This window comes from Haliotis rufescens, unplaced genomic scaffold (assembly GCF_023055435.1).
Source record: "Haliotis rufescens isolate VD_foot unplaced genomic scaffold, xgHalRufe1.0.p SCAF_1, whole genome shotgun sequence".
NCBI classification, from domain to species: Eukaryota; Metazoa; Mollusca; class Gastropoda; order Lepetellida; family Haliotidae; genus Haliotis; species Haliotis rufescens.
Genome location: NW_025963779.1, coordinates 55,131,072 through 55,151,964, shown reverse-complemented (window position 1 = coordinate 55,151,964; position 20,893 = coordinate 55,131,072). Strand labels below are relative to the sequence as shown.

The following is a 20,893-nucleotide window of genomic DNA, read 5'->3' as shown; positions in this document are numbered from 1 at the left end:
TGTATAGTGTCAAAAAAAGTCTCTTCAGACAGATTTATAAAGTACTAGTAATAAGACTTAAATGAACCGTTCAAATCATAATTATATATTGTCCTTTAAGTGTATCAAGAAAATGAACACACGAACAAGCGGGGATTCTTTAGAAATATGACAGAAGACACGGAGTCAGTTTTCTCTATCAATATCATTCCGTGTACAAATAAGCTTCTAATGATTTCATGTTCAATATATGATATATTTTAATATTAATATAACTTCCAATGCGGTTGGATCGTTGAAGAATATACACGATTTACATTACTAACGCAGCATGCATAGTATATAACAACCGTTTACACACAAACCTAATATAAGCCAAAATGTATAATATCTATGAACTGAATGCAGGTTTCAATTTCAAAATCACTTGATGTTTTCTAAGTAGCGACATATAACCATGCCGTTACCTGTTACAAGAAACATCTACAATTTAGTATGTGTCTTTCTTGTTCCAACGATATGCTGCGAAATGCATCAATAGTAACGAAAATCAATCTGTGACCTCATAGTCAATAGTGCCAAGCATAGCTTGCTTATTAAAATCTTTTTTTTCATGTATGTGGATATGTATAGTCTTAATAGGTCTTAATTTCATTCACCAAAAGACGAAGTATTATTTAGGACTCTGTATAGACATGGTCGTAAATAAACAACAACAAAATAATCGATACAGTAACATTTTTTCATACAAAGAAAAAATAATTAATAACAATACTCGGAAATACTACCAGTATGTTCTTTGATGTGTATTGGTAACAAAGTTTTCGGGAAATTCGTAAATGATTAAGTTGACAGAGGCTATCTATTCATAAAACGTTAATAGTGTCCACTCAAGAATACTGGCTGTAATTGTGGACTACTCGAGGGTCGATCACCTGTGAAGGCTTATGCCGCCCCAGACTCAAGCAATCAACTCAAAAACTAGAAAAGAAACACTCGAGATTTGGCACTGCCTCTACGGTTGAGGCGTTGGAAAAAGATTGCTTTGACAGAAATTCAAATAGAGTAACTATTCTATTGTTTGAAGGGATTAATGCTCCGGTCAGCGCGAGACCGACCACGCGCCACGTGAATCTGGACAATGAGTGACCGGTTCGAGGTCAAAAGTTAGTGGAGTTTTCTGCATTTGAAACAAGAACTCAACGTGATGACAACAACGCTCCATATCTCACCGGAATGACATTTAAAGAAAGTAGATCAGATTTATACGTCCGAGATGAATTATCAAATACATTAACGTTGAACTTCACAAAGACATCCCATTATAGTTTTTATTTTGCTATCATCGATTTCTTTCAGTGAAACCTATATGAATGTAACACGATGCTTCAAAGGTGAAAATATGAAATCCGAAAAATCTAATATTGTCAACGTCATCAGAGAAGTGAGTTTGAGTAATGTTAATTGTGGAACATTACCTGCAACACACGTTGAAACTTGAAATACTTATGTAAATCATATTTGTTTCATTCCTATTATAAATAAATAATATTTTCTAAACAAACGTATCAGTTTTATGTATTTAACGATCGTTCTATAATTTACACACCATCACTCTGATAATGATAGATTAAGTAACGATATAGAAGCCTGATTATGACAACACTGTTCCATAAACACCAGATTAAATTCTATGACGGGAGATAATTACTAATTGAGATCAAAGACTTCGTGGCTTGAAATTACATTAACACTTTGATCAGAGAGCATCCACGTCAATGTGATTGCAGCATTCTCAACCCATGTATACGTTATAGTAGGCCGATGCTTATTCACGGGTAAAGAGACACTTCGGATAACGTATGGTGATTATAGGCCTTGGTGTTATTACAGCGATCGACATTGCGGGTACAGATCGATTCTCAAGCAGACCGGGTGGAAATAATAACAAGGCATTTGGATTTCGATTGATAGTAATTTGTACTGATCAACTGTTTCGTGTTATTGAATACGGCTATCGTCGATTGAAGAAGTATTTTAGTGTTCTGTGGTTTTGTTATGCAAATAGGAAGTTGTTTACAATTAATCCAATTACATACAGTTAATGAATTCCGTGAATCTTTAGAAGCATTTGTTTTAAATCGTTTCTGCATATCGACATTAACGGGATGTTTAAGGTTATGTTTATAAACGAAAAGAGTATTGATAGAAACACACAATACCTTCGTGTACAGGTTCAGAAACCTGACCATATTTAATATAGGAACACAGTATGACTAAATTATTGTATTACGTGGGTACTGCTATTAAAGCTGTTAATTACATTCATTTGCATTGTAACATGCATGCATTTAATCAGCATAGCCGAATGACTATTTCATTGATTAGGAGAAAAAAACATATTTCCAAATGAACAAAAATCGTGTTTATTGTGAAACGGTGAGATATTATTGTTGAAGGCAAATATTTGGATATATTTCTGTACGTTATATTTGACAACTTCAATTAACAATAATTAAAGATTCAAAGATAGTTTATTGATATTGAAATGTGTACCAACCCTACCGAATGCCGTGTCATGAGATACATTTAAGCCACTCTCTTCATGCAAATATCAAATTTTCAATATTTTTGCATTTTGAGCAGGGATTCTTGGAACATCTCCCTAGCAGTCACAACAAACTGAAAAGTGACCCTCAACCCCCTTTCCCGATCCCCAAATGCTCCGCCACATGGCCCATACCGGAGTCTAGTATTGCAGATCCCCTGGTTTAATCTCGCCAGTTTGGGATCCTTCTCCTCGTTTGGACTGTTTCCTTACGGCAGCGTTCAGCGTTCAGATTACGATGTTAATTCCGAGAGCGTCGGGGGGCGGTCCCCCACAGAGGCCCGTTCCCGAGTCCTGGCTCGCCAAGGCTGAGTGACAGCACCCGATAAGCGCAATAGATTGGCCTCGTGTGAAAAAAACACGAGCTTGTTGTGTGTGAAATGAAAACACGCTGCTTTAATTTGTTGAGACGGGGTGAACGATGGGGAATTTGGACTACTGTGCAGCGATGGGGAAAGTGTTTAAAGTCAGTTTGCTTGCGTGGAAGACCTGCTCAGTGATGATAACTCACAACAGCCAAACATTGATATAGCTACATCACAGATCAGCGTTATACAACCAACTCAACCATTTATATAATATACACCGTCATTGATATATAGTTTTAAACCTACCGACGCTGGTTAAACTTTGATAGTTGAAATCATTTTTTTTAAGGTGCGGGATGTTTATACGAACATTTTAAAGCAAACACGAATCCTTATGCTTAAATTAACACTTTTATTATTCTTAATCTGGCCTTGGCAGTATGTTAAGACACAAATTTGAAATAAATTAACAGTACAGCATCGATATCCTTACGGAAAAAACGCAACTAAATAAAATAATGAATATGGAAGCTTATTACACTGTTCTTATAATCAGACAGTTGTTTCATGTTTAGGTTTTGGCTACCCTCTGTCACAAACACGTATACCCGGAAAGGCTAGGGATGGCACGTTGAATCTACTCTGATGAAGATGCTGATCAGCTACTGGCTACTCGGTCCTCTGCTACTCATTCAATATGTCATCAATCCAGGTGTATTTATTATTAATAGCTGTAATAAACTTCTAAAGCAATAAAATCCGACGTTGCACCTGCGTCTCCACCTATGTGTTTATACAAACCTTATACATCTGTACAGAGTGAGAATTACACGCTATCAAACGTAATAATACACATTTTAACCCAAAAAAAACCTTGAACACTTTTAAGTCACGAGCACATAAGTTTAATTAGGTACACAAAAAAACAAGTTTTATTCTTCACGTGTGCAGCTGAATGTCATGGACCATTCTCGTATTGTTAATACTGCTCGTTCTTTGTTAGTACTGTGCACCAGCCCAGAACGTGTATAGTGTTTATGAAATCATATTTTCTTTCATCTGAAAGGGCATCTTGTAAATAAACCTTCCCTCTTGTACATAACCCCCCTTCACTATGTATATAAGTATTTGTATATTTAGACATGTTGGTTTACTATGGTGAAAGGCCCTTACGTCTCGTTACGAATGAAGACTAACCCTCACACTCGGGTTTGTTTGGGGGAAGCTGTCTGCTATGAGTGACAGCTATGGCTCTACGAGCGAGGGCAGTACTCCACGAGCGAGAGCCCACATAGGCAGCCTTCACTCAGCTCTTCGCCGAGTCGCACATGTCTGACACGCCCACTCACTATAATTAGCAGGTCACGTGCTCCCGTCACGGTGTGACGACCAATCAAATGCGCAGTTTCTAGGCTAGGAATTTATAGAGGTATTTTGTGTCATCAACCTTGCACGAGTTTTCAAGAGTGTTTGAGAGTAGCCGGGAACGAACGTACACATATCTGCGAGTCCTTCTTTCCACGTGGAGTGTTGTTGCTCAAAACCAGCCAAAATTTCACCCTCAAAGTCCGAGGAAATGACCGCTGAGACGCAGACCCCAAGTAAGTTATCATTGTCATGTAAAGTCATTCAACGAGCCAGCGTTGTCTTCCGTCACCGATATCACTTAAATGTTTCGACGCACGGGCCGATCTGTACCCCTACGTTCAGCGTTTGACAGGTCGCCTAATGTACCAATAATTGATATAAATTTGTGGTTTTCGAGACTCGTCTAATTTTACTGTTGTATTGCAGGCACCAAGCGACGGGTGTCGGTCTGTGTCGGCTGTGGCTCACAGATTCAGGACCAGTTTATTATGAGGGTCGCTCCTGACTTGGAGTGGCACGCAGGGTGCCTTAAGTGTGCCGACTGTGACCAGTACCTCGACGAGTCGTGTACATGTTTTGTCAGGGATGGAAAAACCTACTGTAAACGGGACTACGTGAGGTAAGCCTTCATTACATTTTATTACTGCAAGTACTTGTACAAAGTTTGCAAAGTTTGTTGTGGTTGGAAGAATATGTCAAATGTACCATGCACCATCTTGATATAAATACTTATACTTATTATATTAGGAATCTGAAACACAGGAATTCTTAAATCATAGGCGGGTATATTGCCACACTGCCATTGCGGAGTGCAAGATGGTTATAATATATATATATACTAGTATATATTGGCTGTCCAAACCAAGGACTGGACTTGCGAAGGACTGATTACCCTAAAAAGTCGCCATGCCTAAAAATACACCCATCAACCGACCATCTTAGTTCGTTATGAACAATATGAAACAAAAAATATGGAACAAAGGTGGCCTTGATATAGACATCATTAGAGAAATAGGAACAAACTTAATAATGAGGTCCGATTTATAAATGAATGGCATCAGATGACTATAAACGATGTGTGTACAAATGCGAAAACAAAGTGTGTGTATATGTCAAATATATTCGGATTTGTATACTACCTAGTTATTCTGAAAAGAACACCAGATGTTTATTGTTTATTATATATACCGAGATAGCGCTACCGTAAACTGTATGCAGCAGCAGTGTATATGCCCCGGGCTCGATAACATATTAAATATAATAGATCATAATAACATATACATGTGATTAGACCAGGTTCAAATGCAAAATTACTGTGAGATAACTGTCAGTTTATTAATATTAGGACCTTTTAAAAAAGCTGAATAGGATACGTCGGTTGCCATGGGTGGTACCCTTACGTTGTGTGCCAGTAGTGTTGTGTTGCTCTCGGAGATAAGTGTTGGTTGACAGTGACTTCGTGCCAAAAACGATGTGTACGGTTGTCGTACTGCGACATATCAGGGTAGAACCTGCCGCAGAACAGGGGCGATATATCCGGGTGGACCAGTAGGAATAAACATACTATTCAGCATAGCATACGCAACATATTGTCATATGTCACTATGACATTAATAGTGTAAATATTGCCAACTCGCAGGAAAGGTATTGACACGCTTATGGCATATATATATACATCCAGCTCTATAGAATGCGTTATCATTAATGGACAATTCAAATGTCCAAAGACCGGATAATATTTCATGACGTAGGAATTTAATTAATTTTTTAAATTAATGCAATGTTATTAAATCAATGAACTTCCATATCTAATTCTCAATGATTTCAATATTCATAAGTCATATCTATCCATGTAACGCTTACAAGTTGACAAGGACACACGGGATATAAGAGTATCTGGTATACGTCAATGTAACGCAATACTCCCGTATTAAAACAAGAATATTACTGAGGTAAAAGTCAGCAAAACAACACTTCACCGACCTGTGAAGAATTACAAAAAGTGGGACAGGTGAAAGGTAACGATTGTTCGTGGATGAGGTTTGACATGGGCTTAGTATAGCGTCAGGCATAGTGACAGTTCACAAAATCAAATGTCCATTGGCTTTTACTCAAGCCATGTTTAATGAAGGCATCACAAGCGCGGTGTATGCCTCATTAGAGTTAAAGCGCGAGTACAACGGGTCCCAAATGAAGCGTCCCCCGTCCCCCCGTTCCCCCACCCTAACTCCATAGTGTGTCCCAGCTGGCCCGTCGACTGTGTCGCGCGTCTGTTTGGGGGTCAGAAGAAACGGAACGCTGGTCTCGTATGGATGGTTTTAGTGTTTGAATTCACCGTCTCTTAATTAGAGACTGTGTCTTGACAAGGGAAAATGATGTTCAAATTTCCGTTCTTTCTTGTAATAACTCCGTGTATTATCAATATTTTATTTGAGGATAGTATTTCATATTTTTGAGCGATTAAACTGAAGGGGCAACTGGCCCGTGAAAACATACGTCTCCGCGACCGGGGCTTCTGTTTATAACATAAACACATAACGTTGTATGTTTTCCTTTGCCGAGATATTCACGCAATTTTCATAAAGATAACATAAAGTGTCAAAGGTCATGGATAAAGGTTTTGAAATAATTTATATTTAAATTTCTTTCTCCAAAAAGAAGGCTCGCTCCAACCCTCAAATTATTTTACGCTGGTGATGTGAGTGTATGGAAAGCACACAAGTAAAACTATGAACATATATGAGATCAGAAATTGTATGTTAAAATACAAAAAAAATGCTTATGTTACGCTTATCTGAAGTTATAAGCATTTGGACCAGTATTACACGTACCTTTATAAATGTTCTTATAATAGTGAATACGCTGTCTTTAATAAAAGGGTGAAACGTATTTGGCAGAAACAGCCATGATGGTGAGATATCGCGCTTACCCATCTTAATAGGCGTGCCAAAATTCAAGTGCATTCGTGCTTTTCATCCAAAAACCTTTTAAAGCAATCGTCTTAATTACTCAAGCTCACAGAGTTCAGAGATTACGGCCCTATTGATTCAATCTACTAAAAGCACCAACAAGCGTATTCCTTGTAAATAACTTGGTCTACCGCTGATCTGTGTGACGATATTGAACTTCTAACGGCCCCTCAATAACTTAGCCCTTAATTAAATTATTTCAATAATAATTAAACACCAGGACGGTTTGGTTGTTTGTTCCATGTAATTATCAAGTGAGTTAGTAATGGAATAATTGGTATGTGTATGTAAATTACTAGTATATTTTGACATTGTAATATCACTATTAAAATGTATCTAAGATAAGATATTTTGTTGGTTATTATGATATCTGTATACCTGTTAAAGAAATTTAATAGATAAGTTATCAATGCACGTTTGTACACAGAGCTAAATAACAAGTCAATATCAATCGGTGCTTTATAGGGATGACTTAATCAATGTGAAGCAATACACATGATTAAAGAGTTTCGCTAAGGAAATCATTTTCCTCCCTAACAAATTCAGATGGTTTCTCTGATAGATGTATTAATTATTTGAAGAGTTTGAGCACGCTAATAATTAAGGTAATTTGAGAGCTGATCGTACTTCTTCAGCCGATGGTTGTTCTTTGAATGTCTCCCACAATCAATGCTCGGGGAATTAGAGATACGATGGGTGCGATGTATTTGATAGAATTCACTCTTCACATAAATACCTTCAAATACATACATGGGTCTACAGGTTCCATAGTGACGCAATTAGAGACCTTCCCAGGACGCCCCCTAACTGTTCATTTGAGCATATTGCTGGAATTTGTTTTCGATCCCAAATCGACTTTCTTCTCGAAATCCGCTAAGAGTTTTCCGATTTCCGATTCAAAGAAAACGCAGTTTATCATCTCAAGTTTGTCTGAGATAAACAACAAGATCTGCAAACTAAACAAAAAATATTGGCTAATCTTTTCCTTAAACACAGAAATCTTTAATTTTTGAGCTCATGGGCTAGAATCAGCCTTTGGGTGTAATGTGCGTGTTAACGCTATAGGAAAAGGGTTACTTCCCAAATCGCGACATGCATATTTAATAGAAAAAATAGAAAGGGAATTCTTTAACTAAAGCATTCCTATGAATTTTTCATGCAAATATTGATAGCACACCCCAACTTTTGACGATTGTATTTCAGGTGGTTTATTGTCGCTTGCGTGCAGTTGAACGAAAGGGAATCTTTAATATCAGTGACAATAGCTAATGTTAGTTAACATTGAAGCATTTTATTGTTATCTGCTTACAGATAGAGTAAATGAAAACAGTATGAATTATATTACTTGGGGAGAAATATTTCCGGTATTTTGGGCGACATTGTATAATGAAAGAAGCATTTTGTGACCACGTTCTTGCTTAACTATTTCACGAGTTTGTATGTCTGTGTTTAAATAATTGCAGTTTGCCTTAGAATAACACTAATGTAGGTTTCTATGATTGAGCAGTAAATATAAATATTATACACTATGTATTGTATGGTTCTATAAATATGTGCAAGGTTCCCTAATGTGTGTGACTGTATGTTGAATACAGTATCTATTTGTATGGAATGTTTTAAAAAGGATTTATTAAGTGTTAATTGAAAATTAATGGGGAATATCAACACGTGGTTTAGACATTCGTTGCTGGTTATACGTCAGCCAAATGAAATCTAAAACATAGTCGCACACATGTGACACGACCATGAGGTGATAAATATGTTAATGAATGATATGGTAAACTGATGTTATTATTTTCAAATATCGATCCTTTTTTATTATCATTGCATGAAATCATCACATATCAGCCTCAATAGATATGGCTTTAAAATATTACTTTCAGTGATAATATAGATATTGCGCAGTGGGTCGCGTGTCTGACACCAAAGGAAACCCGTTTGATAATAGGTTTGCTAATGAATTAAAAACTCTGAATGGCTTTACATATAAAGACAGGCCTCGAGCATTCTATAGTGGGAAGAATATTCATTTTAATCTAATTCAAATTAAATGTAACAAACCTTATTAATTTATGTAAATTATATCAAATTACACCTACATATGTACATGGGTTTGTTTTATAATAGTATGAATAATTTAGTCAGAATATGTATTAAAATTATAATAAACATTCAGTAATACACAAACCAATCCAATAAGTACAGTGTTTTTTTAATTCACACATTCCAAACGCTTCAACCGTTCCTATGAACTCGCTACAGTGCAGGTGCAACACATAATAACGTTATTTTACATATAGATAGAATCTCGTCGTTGCTTTCTTGAAGTTACGTGTTGATTGTCCGTGTGAATCTCGCTGGAAACTTTATCATGCTTATTCAATCTGTGTTGATTCTATCTAATCCACCGCTCTTTATTTTCAGGTTATTCGGGACAAAGTGTGCTAAGTGTGGTTTAGGATTCAGTAAGAATGACTTTGTTATGAGAGCAAAAACAAAAATATTTCACATCGACTGTTTCCGTTGCGTAGCGTGTAGCAGACAGCTGATACCAGGAGATGAATTTGCCTTGCGAGATGACGGGCTGTTCTGTAAAGCTGATCATGATGTCGTTGAACGTGCTTCAGGTCCTCTATGTGATCCTGGGAGCCCCCTTAGCAATAATAATAATAACAATAACGATTCATCAAGTGTAAACAACAACAATAAGAAAAGCCACTCGGAAAAGAATGGACTACAGCTCGCAGGTAATATTTTTTACGTGTATTTCTTCTCGCATATTTTTGTACATATTTGAATCATTTGATAAGATGTTATATAGATTCCAATTTGAAATGCAATTTTGGATGTTTAAATATATTCTTGAGATGGTTGACGTGAAGCCATCTTGATTGTCATTTTGCTTCGTATGTGGTACTAGTACGTGCGTGTGGCCATGTTGTCACCCCATACGAAGGGTGATGCTATCTAAAATGCAAACCATATTACAATGAAATCGTTTTACGTTATGTATGAATTATTTATACTGACTCAGCCGAAGAGATTTTCTTACTATTCGGACTGATTTTGTAGAGTGTAGAGATGATTTGTCAAACCAGTTCCGTAAATTTGATATTTTTTAAATTTGTTTCCAGGGCAACCAGGCTATTCATGACCTTTTTAGTCACGTAAAATATAACAATAGTGTCCATATGGTTTTCTAGTAGACTATATATTATATCGAAGTGATTATTTATTTACACTGATTCTTCTGCAGAACGATATACATGAATATGTTACTTGTACCTTGTTTATGATTCATGCATTTATATGGGTAACAAAACCATAGTGCATTCTTATATCTATATGCGTATTTAAGTGCGCGTTTCTTAACAGGGAGTTTGATCTGCGTGTGTCTACAAAGTCTACCGCAAGGTGTGATGTTGTTACGTTTTAAAATATCCCATGTCACCATCGATTTCGTCATTTGTACTGACGACTAAAAGCAGCGGTTAATGATGCACGTTTTGGGATGGTTGTAAATTGCTGTACATCCCCGTAATGATGAAATATTCCCCAACACATCCACATTACCAGAAAGATGATCCCTCATTAATGCTTAAAACAAATAGACATTTGACATATCGAGCTTGAATAAGCATCAAACTAATATAAACCATAGGCTGCTAAGTTTCAAAATGAACATTTTAACCGATTAATGTCGATTTCTCAAATGTCAAACTGTCGGAAGCTCTTAGAGAATCTAGACTTTCAAAAAGCCATTTATCTTCAACGATGTTTTAAAAATCATTAGGAAATGTATACTATAGATAGGCAAAAAGCTATTGATAGCGGACCTTTGAGTGGCTGGTCTGGTGGAATGACACAAGATAAGATAAAGTGAGTAAAATGACCACATGAATGTATCCCTCCGCCAGTTATCAGATTGTGTGCGCGATCTAATCAAGACATGACGACCCAGGTCGTATTTATCTCTTAACTCTGCATTAACCAACCTGCTTTTGATTCAATCATATAAACCATGTCTGCATTATATTTAATAATTACACAAAGGTTAAAGGGTAGCTCGGAGACACACGCTCACAGACAAATAGCTAGAATATTTTAATTCCGGAAAGCCTGTAACAATAGTAAAATGGGCTTCTAATCTTGTATATTTGCATGCGATGGGGGAATTATCCAGCGAACAGAGGCGATCGTGGTTTGCAAAGGAAATAAATTCCGATTATCTTTGTAGCAGATTGTATTTTCCTCTCGCCTTAATTTGCTTGTCTTGTCCCAGATGAAACTGTTTGCTACACGACTAGTTATCAGATATAAAATGTGCGGCACTCGACCCGATCGTCTGTGGACCCAACGTGTGAAAACGTGTAATTAATTTGCCCACTAGGGACATGCGTCGTCAGTCAGAATGGGTTCAGTATGCCGTCTATCTGGCAATCTTTTCAACAATATTCAACCGGGACCAGCTTCACGGCCGATCCTAGACACACAACTTTTGATATTTCGGTTTCACTAATTGATAATCGTCCGGCTATTAGTCTCCGACAGTTATTGAATGTCACAATGGCCTCCATGTTCTAACAGATAGCTGTGGAAATCCCAAGTGGACGCATCCCTGTCGTATTGTCCTGAAACTTGATCGTCCTCATCTTGGATGGCATTCGACCCAGGACCTTCTCCGCGCCATCATTGAATCATTTCGGCAAACATGCTACTTTTATTACATGCTGGTTTATTTTCATACACCAATAAATAAAACAAAAGCCTCCTCATCGAACCTGATCTTCCCAATTTGAGATTAAATCGGATTTAATCGTGTCCGGTTTCTAAAGTTATCAAACTCAGGATGTGTTCGGATGAGGAAGCGGACCGCTCCGACACAAACAATAACACGGCTTCCTCTGTTCTCCTCCAGATTTCTCCGATTCTTCCGACTCTGTATATTTATCAAAAAGATACAATAATCACAGAAACTGCGCAAAACACCCCACAGCAGATTGTATTGTTACGCAAAGCCGGTCTCACTGAGTTCCTGGGTTTAAACAACAGGGATGGTAAGGGTAGGTAATCAGGGCCCCGCCGTCATACCGTCGCTAGATGGCGTAGTTTGCCCAACAAAGTCACTCGTTCATCTTATCAGCCCAGCTATCCATCAATTCTGTCCTCCGCGCAGTAGGCTGCGATGTACTCGTAACGTTCAAATCAAGATCATCTACATTCCTGGCAACCAAGAACTGACATCCAAAAACATCGCTACAGGTTTAATAATAAAACTAGCTTGCAGAAACAGCCTACCTTTCATGTTGAATCCTCTCAGGTTGCATGTGTATTTGTGTGATCAAATACCTTTATACAATGAAACCTCGATATTTCGGACACTGTTGGTCCGGGAACCCGTCTTCCGGACAAGTCTTGTTAGGGAAGTCTAAATATAAGAAGGGAAGTTACTCTGTGTCCATGGTCCACAATCTGTAATCGTTACCCGGACGAAAAGTGTCTATGATTAATGGGTCATCTTCTTTCAAGTGCATCTACTCATCACGATCGAATTCCACATGTGCGATGTGTACCGAAATATGCTACCTTGTATACCGACATCATATATATATAACGAAATACGATACATTGTATACACCCATCATATTGGTATAACGAAATACGCTACCTTGTACACCCCCTAGGTATAACGAAATACGCTACCTTGTAACCCCCTCGTGTTGGTATAACGAAATACGCTACATTGTATACACCCATCATATAGGTATAACCAAATACGCTACCTTGTACACCCCCTAGGTATTACGAAATACGCTACCTTGTAACACCCTCGTGTTGGTATAACGAAATACGCGTCATTGTATACACCCATCATATAGGTATAACGAAATACGCTACCTTGTACACCCCCTAGGTATAACGAAATACGCTACCTTGTAACCCCCTCGTTTAGGTATAACGACATACGCTACGTGCAATGCAGACACACGGCGAAATACACGTAATGATAAATATTAGACAAGGCCTCAAACAGACTTGACAAAATCTTACTTAAGTTTTTAAAATCTGATTAAGTGGTACAGAAGGGGACCGGGCAGATGACGTCCATCACACTGCTGGTTGAAGCATGTACTGTCGTGTACAACATACCCACTGCGTCATGGGGGACGAACGCCCCTTGATTTGTAGATAAGGATTGTGAATAACATTGTGCAGGGGGAACAGTACCTGACAAATACATGGTCGCCAGGATTAAGGCCTGGTGCTGGTAGTCCTTACTCTGATACGGTGGGGTAGCCCAGTGGTTAAAGCGTTTGCTCGTCACATTGAAAACCCGGGTTCGATTCCCACATGGGTACAATGTTTGAAGCCCATTTCTGGTGTTCCCCGTCTTGATATTGCTGGAATATTGCTAAAAGCGGCGTAAAACAATACTCACTCACTCACTCATACGCGTCTATGTTAATGTACGAAAGTACATGCACTGTAGGATAGAACACAATAAGAGAGAAGACAAAACGCGACGTTAAACCTCTCTCACACACTCACTCACTCACTCAACCTTGTTCAGATCAATAGACGCTTGACGTATTTCCTATGAATCTAATTAACTGTAAGGAGGTACATATCAATGTAATTAACGCGGGCATTAATCGTTCATTTCCGTGTTTTGGCATTGTTTGTTTGTGTAATAGAGGCATGTGATTCACATGTCACTCTCACAAGGACACGTGTCCCATGTCGACCTTGAAATGACAGCTTTACATTGTGTTCAATATCTAGGTAAAGCCAAGATGGTAAGGCAACTTTCGTTGCATTTTTAATCAAAATTGCGAAATCCTCTCTGAGATTTATATTTAAATGAAAAAGCAAAAGTCTTATGGGGTGTTATCATTTTAGACTGTATTGACTAAATGCGACACTGACCATGACTATTTTGGGAGTTTCCCACGAAACAAATGTCATTTAACTTTATCGATAACTCACCCCAAAATAGTGTTTTTCGAAAAAATGTCGGACAAACAATTTTCAGTTTGTTGTAACCGGAAGGTGTTGTGGATCAAGTAGTATGACAAGATCACTGAAATAGCTGTAAGGTTCAGCCTATTGTGGATATAGGATGCAGCCAACTGCCCCGTTAGGATGTTTTAGATCGTGTTAGCCCAGTGGTATTTTTACCAGTGTGGTTTTGAGACACGGGTTTGAATCCATGAAAAGCGATGGGTGACCACTGGTGTCCCACTACAAGTGTTCCTTAGCTTTCAGACACTCTAGTGACTTCCAGCATTATCACGGCGGGGGACTAGACAAATGGGCTTCACACTTTGTACCCATGTGGGGAATCGAACCCGGGTTTTCAGCGTGACGAGCAAACGCTTTAACCACAAGGCTACCCCAACGCCCCACACTGTAGAATAGGACCCCCCAAAAAGAGAAGGCTGGTTTATCACATTTACCGTTATTTTGTGATACATAAGCATTTCATTATCATATCTGACACAAATGTTCCCACCCCCAGGTCGAGCAGAGCAGGCAGGCGGAACCAAGGCGGGTCGGGGTGGTCATAAGTCAGATCACAAGACCACACGGGTGAGGACGGTGTTAAATGAGAAACAGTTACATACGTTACGGACATGCTATAACGCGAACCCCAGGCCTGACGCCCTCATGAAGGAACAGCTGGTGGAGATGACCGGCCTATCCCCCCGGGTCATCAGGGTGTGGTTCCAGAACAAGAGATGTAAGGACAAGAAGAGAAGCATCCTCATGAAGCAGATTCAGCAGCAACAGGACAAGGTAAGGCGACTGGGATGCTGTGGGGATGGGGTACCGGGTGCTCACGTGTGGATGTGTAGGGAAATTATTGAAATCAAGGTTACGGTAGTAAATACAGTGTTGATATTTAGGGTCGGTCCTTATATACTCCAGGGGGAGCGGTTGGGGTGCTTGGGTATTTGTGAAAAAAATAATTTCACAGAAAATACTTCAAAAATATAATCTGCATCAGAATATAATGGCTGGCACTTAAATAACAACTGCTTCGAGTGTTTATGCTTTACAAGTGTTGATAAGCCACTAGCTTGATCTGGGGAAGGGCGATGTCCCCAAAGGTTAGGTGGACATTGGATGTTGATTAGATTGAGGAACCAAATGCCAGTTCAAATGGATTGTATGTTCGCTTAGTGTGAGGCATGACGACCATCGATGATTGCACACATACGGCTTCTGGGAATGGTAATTTATTAGAAGCACAGGGGGGGGGGGGGGGGGGGGGGGGGGCAGGCCCGATGACTTGATTGCTTGAATGGCATCGTACCCCGTAGGACGTTGCTCATGATATCGATCACTTGTTTGTATGTTCAAGGTTATTTACAAATCGTCGTAATATGACCGGAAATATGTTAACTGGCTTTAAAACACAAACAAACTGAATACTGGAATAAGCGATACCACCCACAGAGTTAGTACAACTCTGGTCCTCCCAGAATAATCTCAAATACACCTATACGCAAATGTAGCTTTATTGCGGCTCTTGTGAACGAACAGGCAGCACATTTTGAGGACGATTCCATGTGGCTGTTCTGCCGGTGGAAGCGATGTGTCAAACTGATCGCTCACCCTGCACGGTACGTTAGTCTCCGCTAGAACTATCAATATGGTTAATGGCGAATTCTCCGGGGTCTTTTAGGTGCATAGTGTCTTTTCCTGATGAAAGACCCGAGGACCAAGTACAAACACGTTGGTTTAACGATTTTCAAATGAATTGAGAGGTTACGAAACTAGAGTGAGCACTGATTTCTTTCTTTTACGCGTTACTCAATAGTACAACAGGATCGTGCACGAGATAATCTCTCCGCAAAGATCAATTTTATAACTGACACTTATACCGGAGTACAATACAGGTAACATACATGCCTTTGAGTTTTAATGCGCTTTTTATGGTTGATCCCCAATCTCAGTTAAAATAAATCAAATGCAGTTCAATGCAAATCTGTTTAAAAATGTAAGCGTGGTAATCCTTTAATCAGTTCGAACATACAAACCGAGCAGCCATGGAGCCACGCATAACACAGTGTTCAGTCATCTGATATCGCTTCCCAAACAGCGATTAAAAACCTCTTTATTTCAATAATTTATGGAAAAGTTTGATATTTTGATAGGGGCTGTTTCTAAATGTCAATAGCTATTTAAGTCTGTTTCTTTATCTTTTCATAAATGTTTGATATTTTATTGGTTCCGTGGCGAGGCAAACCCTTGGCTAAATACCCTGCTTGGGGATGGGGATTGAGCCTTCTTAAATCACCTAATGTAAATGGTATTAACACGTCGAAATGGAGTTGATACATTATGCATTTAGAAACGGGTATACGTAGTATGTTAATTCGTTATATACATATGACAGTCGCTGCCCAACAGTTTAAAACCCTAACGTAAAACAGACTTTCAACTTCTTATTGTTTACCGTTATAATTCAGGATATTGCTACGCGTAAACATTCTTCATGCATTCAGAATTCGCACATTCTTGATTTTTTATTTCACCTCTTCATAACAAAATTAACTCTCTCGTGTAGCGTGTCACAACATTTTTCTTGGAATCCTTTACACGTGTAGAGCAAAAGGGGGCGGTTTTCCATGTTGTATTCCCAGAAGTGCCAAGCCAGTTATCTACCCCCAGTTGTTTCCTATCGCAGACGCATTGGGGGAGCTTCCTCCCTGCTCCGACGCCGGGGAGGAAAATATCTGAAAAATGACTGTCTTTTTTTGTTTCTGAAAATGATTATAAGAAGTGTGTCTGTGAGTATGTCTGGCTATGCAGGGGGGATGAAGGACGGACCATCCTGCCTAACCCCCCTCCCTCGTCCCGGGGGTGGGAGACGGGAAATTGAGGGTTGGGCTCTTGTATTATCAGTCTGCGCGGAAAGGAATATTAGCCGAGTGTTATCAGACATGTATCTCACCATTTAGTATGATAAAACATACCGATAATTCCCGATACTTCAATAGAACTGAAACAGTGTTCCATCTTGTGTTGGATCTATACTGGAGTGGAAAAACCAACTGCTTCAGATCAGATTCAGATACAGATTCGTAAAGGTTATATTGTGACTGAAGAGTATCTGCCTTGAAAGCCTGATCACAAACTCAGCACGTTTTAACTGGAAAAGTGGCTCAAATTACACCACCTTTCTCAACTTGTTGGCCCGAATGTTCTCATACTCGTCATAATCACCGTCTCACGCGGCCATCAGAGTATCTCGGCTAGCGAGAGAACACCGCCTTCAATCTCAAACAATTTTTCTCTCTCATTTCCTTCTCTCCTTAACTCAAAACTACCAAGCTGAACGCCAAACTGCGCGTAATTTACCCAAATTACAACTTTTCCACCGTTTGGTAATTTTCGCGGATGCACGTGGTTGCAAATAACCCCCTTCACGCAGCCTCCATTGTGCGAGGCCCAGTAATTACTACTGTCAATATAGCATATGTTGGTTATGAAGCGGCGATGCTGGACTGAAGTGCCGCAGATATAAAATAATGTTTGATTCTAGCTCATTTCGCGTGGAATTGTGGGTTGCATTGAAGGACTGCTCACTTCCGGTGCATCGTATCATCAAACGTCACATTATCAGACAAAATCCCTGGTTTTCACGACCAAGCGCAAATAGAAGGTTTTGCCATGGAATTAGATATAGCTAATTTGGTGTAGTCGATGATATTAGCTGAAATTAGTTTAGCAAACAAATTGAAAATACCGACTCAAGATTGGAGGTTTATATTAATTCTACGTCGCCCCCAGGCACATGGTACGGTTCTTTCAATTGTTCTGATAATTCTTCGTATTAAATCTAGATTGGTTCTTGTCAAGTTCCAAGTCAAAGACCGGTTTTCGTGCAGAAGTGTGTGCTGCTGTTCACGCGAAATAGCCTTCAATTCGAAACATCGCGTGCCGCTTCTGCTCTTGCCAATCTTATCAAATTTTCTGTCAATTTTCGCGAGAAAGAATCCTGTTTCACAACAAGACGCTATGTCGTGATGAGCACTATTCTCCGATCACAACCTCCCAGAAACACTCGCTCTGATTATGTCAAAGTCAACGTTGCGTATCTGCTAATTACCGCCAACTCGCGGTCCAGTCGAGAGCGCGTCAAAATCACGCGTAGACACGCGAGACATCCCGAGGCAACTGATAAAATCATAGAAACAATTGAAGAACAATATTTGCAAGGTTATTGCTGATATTCTTGCGGTAATTAAGTTTCGTCTAATTTTCGCTGTCCACTTAACAGTTGGGTTCCCATCACCGTACCCCAGGCCAACAGAGCACAATTGTCGTGTTTAATGTAGCAGAACTCTAGCACTCCTTTGTGGCAGTTGTCGACTTAAGAAGCTCCACTTTAATGAAAGACCAATCGCACTCTATTACACAGCGGTTATTGCATCAGGACAACACCTTCGTCGACTCCATAATGGCATGGAATGTTAATGGTAGACCATTTCCAACTTTTAAGTCATATTCTGATCTCAGGCGACATCGGTATGTTCTCTGTCAATTGATTCAAGTGTTGATGAGGACACTGGATTGTGTGATGGGCCTTTCTTTGAAGAATATATCTATACTTCGTTTACAGTGCGATGTAATTAAAACAATTTCGATACAGTTGAAATGGTATTCCTCAGAAAACACCAATAGAGTATGCAGGGTTTGTGGGTGGTGGTGTCATATTGCGGTAGAATTCATATCAGTGGTAGAGGTATAACGACACTGGAATATCCCCCTATTCAACTAGTGTAAATTGCTATATGCAGACAGATGTATATGGTTAGAGAGCTATTTCTCTCATTTCTACAGTATTTATTCTGACGACTAACTTTTTGAGATTTAAATTTGAAACCTCTGCAAACAAATACTGTGTATATTGTGGAGCCATTTCGGTGCATTGCCGCTTACCAACAATATGGCCATGTTTAGATAGGGTGACTTTCTGCCCTCTCGCACTTGGATAACCCGGTGTATCACCCCCAGGTTTGTTGAGAACATTGAGCCTCCCCCCCTACATACTACCATCTACACCTTACTCGCAACACACACCGGGTTCGGTCCACACCAAGGCGACGTGTTGACTCCCGATCCCTTAATAACCATCGTAATAATATCACATACTTATCTGATATTTTATGTGTAATTTGTGATTTTTAACGGTATTTCCTCTTTACGTAGTATTACACACTCATTAGGTCCCACCCTCTGTGAAATTAAGGCACTGATAAAAAATAATAATCTATATATCTTCTTACATATTTGGGATTTAAATTTATTGAACAGTACATTTTACGCCCATTTTGTTTTTTATGTTTTGTGTGTGGGTTTTTTTTCTTGTTTTGTTGGAATATCTTAATGAATATATCATTAGTCAGTCCACCACAATGAAGGTTTTTATGTGACTTTCTACTTGCGGTGCATTTTTCCAGATATTATTTTCGTGGTATAAATTATTGATATATTGCGAGGAGCGTGTAGTAGGGAGAATGATGTACATTAAGATTATTACATAAACATTCTCCAGTGAATACATTTCTTATTCACTACTGTGAATGGGTATTGTCAGAATTGTTTTATTTTACTTATAAAAGTTACAATGGGCGTAGTGCTACATTAAATGTTATTTTAACTGATATCATCCTCCCGTCATAATTAATATCGACTTTGGTTGAAAACAATTATTCAGAAATCGTTACAATTTTCGGGCATGGTGAAGTTATCTCAGCGAAAATATATGAAAAGAAATATATAGGAATATTGCATGTGAGGTTATACCCTCCATCATATGCGTAGGTGTTGGATTATATGGGCCAGGTTTAAGTGGCTAGTTGTGTCGTGGACTGACCACGTGAGCGTCCTGACACTAATGTCATGAATCAGCACCATTGACATTAAAGATTGATACTCACTGAGGCGACTTTAGACGATGAGCCAGGCTTTAAGCAATGGCACAGCATAAAAAATACATTACCGTTAATCTACGCTGTCATCCAATACGCCAATAATTCGTGTTTATTTGAGTAATCTTTATTTCAAAGTAAAAATCTACATAATTACCTTTATCTTTTGAAATATAGTTATTAATTATATTCATATCATTTCAATTTTATTTCACTGACCGGTAGAATTTATATTATGATTAATTTTCAACTTAAGCTGGATGGCAATGGTTTCTTTTTATCTCCGTCAACCTTTGCTGGTCGTAACGGCTGATTGGTACATAACCCAAATTCTTAGTTTTTAACATTTTTTTATTCTGAATTTGTCTGTTCTAGAAGTCAAGCTGTTCTTTGAGCTATCTTTCTATTATATTCGTTTAATTAAATCACAAAGCTGGTTCGAAATCTCCCCATTGCGATTTTCTTGGCGAACAACGCCCTGACAATGGACTCTTTGGACAGTAAATATCTGGCGCGCGCCTTAGAAACTTCAAGTCGTAATGATCGCAGCTCTACCGCTGATTACTGCTGGAGTTTAACACTGAATGCAGCCTTTGGTAAAAAAAATTCATGGCGGGTTAATTTGATGTAAATTTGTTTCACTGATTAGCGAGCTGAGCCGTTCAATTTCCTCCTCGATACGGCATTGCTAACTCCGAAGCGACCTTTCCGTTCCGC

General features: G+C 38.9%; 1 protein-coding gene across 4 annotated transcripts in view; it reads left to right on the top strand.

Moving 5' to 3' along the window:
• LOC124131539 (insulin gene enhancer protein ISL-1-like) overlaps positions 1-20,893 on the top strand; it is an 84,920-nt gene that overhangs the window by 58,059 nt on the left and 5,968 nt on the right. For 3 of the 4 annotated variants that reach the window (XM_046494851.2, XM_046494850.2, XM_046494853.2), the window contains exons 1-4: positions 4,337-4,496; positions 4,690-4,882; positions 9,657-9,979; positions 14,752-15,029. In XM_046494851.2, the coding sequence (XP_046350807.1) occupies positions 4,472-4,496; positions 4,690-4,882; positions 9,657-9,979; positions 14,752-15,029 (819 nt within the window). In that variant the 5' untranslated portion in view covers positions 4,337-4,471. Of the gene's footprint in view, positions 1-4,336; positions 4,497-4,689; positions 4,883-9,656; positions 9,980-14,751; positions 15,030-20,893 lie in introns of those variants that run through there. The other variant, XM_046494852.2, reaches the window with a different exon arrangement.